Source organism: Crocodylus porosus, unplaced genomic scaffold, assembly GCF_001723895.1.
Source record: "Crocodylus porosus isolate Cpor-Errol unplaced genomic scaffold, CroPor_comp1, whole genome shotgun sequence".
Classification (NCBI taxonomy): Eukaryota; Metazoa; Chordata; order Crocodylia; family Crocodylidae; genus Crocodylus; species Crocodylus porosus.
Genome location: NW_017728947.1, coordinates 88,446,244 through 88,452,443, shown reverse-complemented (window position 1 = coordinate 88,452,443; position 6,200 = coordinate 88,446,244). Strand labels below are relative to the sequence as shown.

General features: G+C 45.8%; 1 protein-coding gene across 2 annotated transcripts in view; it reads left to right on the top strand.

Annotated features, from left to right (window-relative positions):
- The window catches only part of CCDC88C (coiled-coil domain containing 88C), a 147,233-nt gene that overhangs the window by 117,977 nt on the left and 23,056 nt on the right, over nt 1-6,200 (top strand). For both annotated transcript variants that reach the window (XM_019552414.1, XM_019552413.1), the window contains exon 21: nt 5,590-5,733. In XM_019552414.1, the coding sequence (XP_019407959.1) occupies nt 5,590-5,733 (144 nt within the window). The remainder of the gene's footprint in view (nt 1-5,589; nt 5,734-6,200) is intronic.

The window sequence follows — 6,200 nt, the reverse complement described above, 5'->3', positions numbered from 1 at the left end:
GCAAATTGAAACGCCCACATTAAGGAAAGGAATGGCGCAGGGGCAGCCACTGCCCAGCCAGGGTGGGGTGTGGGGTGGAGCTGGCAGCTTGTCTGGAGGCAGGTGAGCTCCTGCCCCTGCATCCACCCCCAGGGGAGGTATGGAGGGGATGTACCCCCTCCAGATCTGTGTGCAGGTGGCTGCACTTGGGCCGTGTGGGGTGGGTGGCAGAAGCAATGAGAGGGAGGGCTATGCTGAATTTTGGGGTGTCTCTAGCCCTTCCCCCAGTAGCCCTCCTCTCAGTGCTGCTGCTGTCTGCCCCACCCAGCCCAAGTGCAGCTGGCAGGAAGAAGCTGGAGCACCCCAGCCCTGAGTGTGCAGCAGGCAGCCTGCCCTCATCCCACACACAATTCCAGGGGGTGGGGGGCCCCCCATGCCACCCCCAGGGGTTTGCACAGCGTGGGGAGCCACCCCTCCATGCTTCCCCCGGACAAGCCACTGGCTCCGCCCCAGCTAGTCAGCACCAGCCCCACTCCCGCCCTCCCCCACAACAGATTTACCAACTGGATGCTGCTTTCCAAGCTGCCAGGCTCCATATCAGCAGTAGGATTGGTATCAGCCGATGTGGCTGGTCAATAATCAGCCATTGGTATCAGCCCAAAAAATCTTTATTGGTGCACCTCTAATTTTTCCCACCATTGACCTACAACCAGTGCTATACCCATGGTGGGAACACAGCTGTAGACTGGCCATTGTCTGATTTACTTCTAGGTTGTTTTAATCCTCTAAATTGAACTATCTGGAGGTGAAATTGATATATATAATTCAAAACTCTTGCCACTCAGCCTGGTCAAGTCCTAGAGCAGTGGTGGGGAAAGTTTCTGAACACATCCATCCCATCAAGGCCTTGGAGAGCTCTTGTCAGGGCACTGATGGTGGAGCTTGACCTGGGTGTAGTTTAGAGTCAAGCTTGAAAACTGGTCTTAGAGTTTTATGTAAGAGCACTAGAATACAGCAAAGATTAAAAGCAAAGGATGAGATGAAGAAGTAAGGAATTTACAGTAATATAAAACAAAATCCATAAATGTTTCATGGGGGAAAGGAGAATTATCCCTCAGGATTACATGAGAAACTCTGCCCCAAGTTTGGGATTTTCAGTTTGTCATATTAACGCTGAGTTCTCAGTATTTTAAATGTCTTGGAGCTTAATCGGAGAAGAAAACTATTAAACCCCATCACTGCCAAAGGGGATGAATAGTAAAAAGAAGTTTTTGTCTGGTAGACAGGTACTCTTCTGTGCGTCAGTTCAATAGGCTGAAATTTGGGACAAGCCGTAATTTGACCCTGGGGTGAGGGGAACAGTAGTCTGAAAGAGAAACAAGCTGGCAAGAGTCAGTACATTTGGTGCTATTCTATGTCCTTTGTGTTGTTTTTATATTTTACTGTGGCTGCAAAGCTAACTATCATTGCTCTGCTTTTCCCTCTATTGAAATGAGAATTACCAATGGCTGGTTGAATTAATTCAGTGAAAGTTAGTTTTTTGACTGTAGTTTTTTGAAGTACCACTGCTGTGTCTTCTGCCGAGTTGTTACTTTGAAACTGCTTAGAACAATGCTTATTCATGAGTCTCCACAGATATCTCTACTCTAGTCGGAGAATATTGTTCTGGTGAAACCCTACTCCAGAAAATGTCAAGATACTGGTCATGGATCCACACGCACGGGGAAAGTGTCACCTGTGGACTATCCCCACTTATATGGGCATAATCTTTGTCTGAGGGCCCCAAAGGAAGAAATTGCATCCATAAGCAACATGCTGTAATAGAAAGTAGCCACAGCCTGCCTTATCTGGGAGTGGTTGGAGGAAGTATAGGATTCAAGATGTATGGAAAGTGGGCTATTGTGGTTGGTAAGAAGTATATTCAGACACTTATTCCATGCCTATCTCTATTAGACAGAGTTACTCCATCATGCTAGCTATATATCTCAGGAGTGGTAGAAAGGTAAGTAGTACTGAAAGTATCCAAGCCTGCCCTTCCTGCTACTCTCTTCCTTGTCACTGATCCCTGCATATGCAAAATGAACAGCACAGGTGACAAATAAAACCCAACAGAGCTGCTGAGGCAAACAAACCCTCATTGTGTCCTTACATTTCTCATTAGCAGGGTACATCTACATATGCACTTTACTGCAGTTGACTGATTAGCTCCACAGTAAAGCTTCACTGTCTACATGTGCATATGTAGTAAGGTGTAGTAAATTGATTAGGATAGCACTGTCTGGGACAAGTACTGTCCTATGGCAGAGTAATTTATGCCACATCAGCACACATGTAGACAGTGACCAGGGCTGGCTGGGGCATGAGGATGCTACAGGCTGCCTCCCAGCTAGTCCTGCACTGTAGCAGCCTTGTGCTCCCAGCCAGCCGGAGCCTGGGGCTGACTCTGTGAGCCTGCTGCCAGGCCGGGGCTCCTCTGCATTGGCCCTAACTGCAGCGGCCCCAGGTGTATATGCTGCACCCGGGAGCCAGTGACTCTTGCTCAAATTGTCGGAGTTTACTACTCTGTGCTATTGCACATGTAGACATATCCGCAGGGTAGCAGAGCCACTGCACCAGTGTCTGCTTGCCATTAACATGTCCTAAGCCCATTGTCTCAAGTTTTTAACTATAATATTATGAATTGATGTTATGTAGTTGATATTACCCCTTCTCTTCCTTGAAGCTTTTGGTTTGCTCCCTGTCTTCACTCAGCACTTCTGCTTTTGAAACCTGTTGTTGGCAAGTTTTGTGCTTAGTAGGTTGATTTTAAAAGATGCTGCCTTCAGCTCTTCTTCATCCTAGAAAGCAACCTGCTATGTACCATTTGACTAAGATCTGCAGAATACTCAGAGTGCTTACTATTTGCATTTCATTTCAGTAAAAAATATAATATATTTTCTCACCTAAAATATGCACCCTTTTTACCCCAAAAATAAACCCTCCAAAATTAGGGTGCCTGTCTTAAGCAGGGCAGCTGTTTTTTCACTGGAAAAGGAGCATTCCTAGAGACACTGAGCATGTATGCAAGATGGCTGCTGAGCAGATACTTAAGGCAAACTGATAGGGGTGCACCGATTGAGAATTTGGGGGCCAATACCGATAGCCAGTTTTTAAGGAGGCATATCAGCTGAAACAGTCTGATTTCTGATATAGCTTGGAGAGCTCTGTGCAGCTGGTAAGTCTGTTGTAGGGGAAGGGGGAGGGAAGGGGTATGGGGGGCGCAGATCAAGTCCCACACAGTGAGTGGGGCTGGGGCTGGGGCAGGTGCTGCCCAGCCAGAGCAGGGCAAGGCATGAGACAGAGCTGCAGCTCATCCAGGGGAAGCAGGGTGGCTGCTTCCCCCTCCTTCCCCCACATGCTGGGAAGAGCCCAGTGCAGCCCCAGCCTGCCCTGCCCTGCCCTGTGCAGATCGAAGGGATGTGCCTCCCCCTCCATGCCCTCCTGGGCTGCACACAGCAATGGGAGCCACCCCTCTGGACAAGCCGTGGCTCTGTCCCCCTCCCCGCCCTGCTCCAGCTGGACATCCATTACCTGCTTCCACCCTCACCAAAAGGGGCGTTGATCTGTTCCCCCTGCCCCCCTTCCATCACAACAGACTTACTAGCTGCATGCAGCTCTCCATGCTGCTAGGCTGTGCTCCTCACCATCTGTGTGCTGTGCTGCCCCTGCACACACGCACAGGGTTTATCAGCCAAATTATTGGCCACATCAGGCCAATTTCTGATGCATTCAATTTTCTTTATATCGATGCTGATCCACTATTGGACCGAAGTATTGGTGCACAAATTTTAAAGGTTGTTGAGCCATTTTTAAAGGTTGTTCATGACTCTTTCATATATTTTTGCAACCCACAGGTTGGGAAATTATGGTCTATATAAGACTCCCACCACAATGTCACCCTTGTTGCTCTCAACTCTGACCCTAACCCAGAGACTCTCAACAGGCCTATCTCCTGCTTCATACTAGAGCTCTGAGCAATCACATGGCTCTTTTACATAAAGTGCAACTCCTCCTCCTCTTCTCCCCTGCCTGTCCTTCCTGGACAGTTTATACCATCCATAACAGTGCTCCAGGCATGTGAGCTGCCACCAAGCCTCTGTCATGTCATACTTCTGTGACGGCAAGGACTTTCAGTTCTTCCTGCTTGTTTTCCAGGCTTTGTGCATTTGTGTACGGACACCTGCGGTAACTACCCGATTGCCCCGATTTCTCAGGAAGTATAAGAGCACCTTCCCTGTTGCCGCCTCCCACTTGCTCTTCCTCCAGGTCTCCTGTTTCCCCACTTCCCCAAAGTAGCAAGTGAGCCGCTGGTAGTATCTTGATCGGAGGCTTTTGATGTGGAAACCATACTTTATTGACAGGAATTTACATGAAGAACTGCTTACAGTAAGAAGTAACAGTTTTCTTACTACCCTTGACAAGGGTCTGGGGCCTAACTTAGTGTGACATAAAGCACTGGTTTTCAACCTGTGATCTGTACGGCCATGGGAGTCCACAGACTGCGGGTCCGTGGAAGATGACTATGAGCAATCAAAAGTATGTGAATACCCACACTCTGAATTTAAAGGGGTCCACACCTCCATTCAAAGCTTTTTAGGGGCCCCCAACTGAAAAAAGGTTGAAAACCAGCGATACAGAATAAGTCCTCCTGGAAACAGTGTCCAGGAAGTGTGGCATTGCAGAAGACTATCTACTACACAAGGAAGTTCCTGATACCACGCTTTCTAGAAACATAGTGTGTCCTGGAGGACTTACTATGTCACACAGTCAGGCAGGACTCTGGTGAAATCTCTCTTTCTCTGTTCTGCCTTTCAAAAATAAAGCATTTATTTTATTTGGGACATGTTTTTTTCCGAGAAAATGCAGGAATTGCACTTCCTAGCTTAGTTTTTAGTTCATTCACCTACTATAGACTTAATTGAACATAGTGTATCTTTTTAAGTACCATATTTTTTCACATATAACAAACATCTTCCCCATCCTGCCCCCCCCACCATGAAATCAGCCCTTCAAAATTGGGGTACATGTTTTAAGCAGGGAAAGCTGTTTTCTTTGCTGGAAAAGAAGCAACCGTGGAGACACTGCATGCCATGCAGTTCCTATGTGGCTGCTAAGATGGAAGAGTCTTTTATTAACCCTCTCACAGTCAGAGGTATTGGCTGAACACTGTAGTTTGTTCCTGAAGCAGCCAGGGAGCTGCTGGTCATATCAGTTTAATTATAGGTACTTGTCTAAAGAACTGGTGACTGTAAAGGACTAAAGTTTTGTTACTGCCCTTGCAATGGTCCAGGAAGTTCCTGGTGCTATACTTTCTGGACACTGTAGAGTCCCAGAAGAACTTACTCTGTCACACAGTCAGCCACAATTCTGGAAAAAAATGTTTCGACATACACACCTTGTTTATGGAAGGTAGTGTTTTATTTGGAAGTATTTTACGTGAGAGAGCATACAATATACTGAATGTATCTTACTTTTCTAACAAGTGCTTTTTTGCCCTCTGAAAAAATCTAGTAGTAGAGGAAATAAATTTTGGAAGCAAAAACCCAGAACATGCTTCTTCCTGCCTTGCAGGTACAATAGTTTAATGAAACATAAGGCAGAATTGGAGGAGTTGGAGAAAGTTTTAAGAACTGAGAGAGAGGTTCTGCAAGAAGAAAGAAGAACAAATGCAATAGCTACTGGAGAAAACCAGACACTCAGAGAAGAACTCAACAGGTATGGCTTCTATGATAAATATCTTGCATAATCTAACAAAAATCATATATCATATGTACTGTAGATTTGTTGGTATGCAGTATGATTCTGATCCAAGTACTTCAGCTTTAGGCAGTCTTCATTAGTGTGTTTATCCATAGCAGAATATATTTTCCCTAACTTCTGTTATATTAATTTCTTGTGTTGACTTGCACTTCTTACAAACCTATGAAACTGGATTGCACGTGGCATAAATCAATGTGGAATCTGTTCAAGGGCAAGTGGTAGAGAAATGTCTGCTAATTGTTGAGGAGAAAACATTTAAACCAATACAGGATGCTTTATTACCATAATTGCTCAAATTTAAAACATAGTTTTCTCCCCAATCAGCATGGGGTGAAAAAAGCTCCTGGTTTTAAATTTGCATACAAGGAAACTTCATTAAATACATTATTAATCATCAGAGTGCTGCCAAGAACAGCATATGC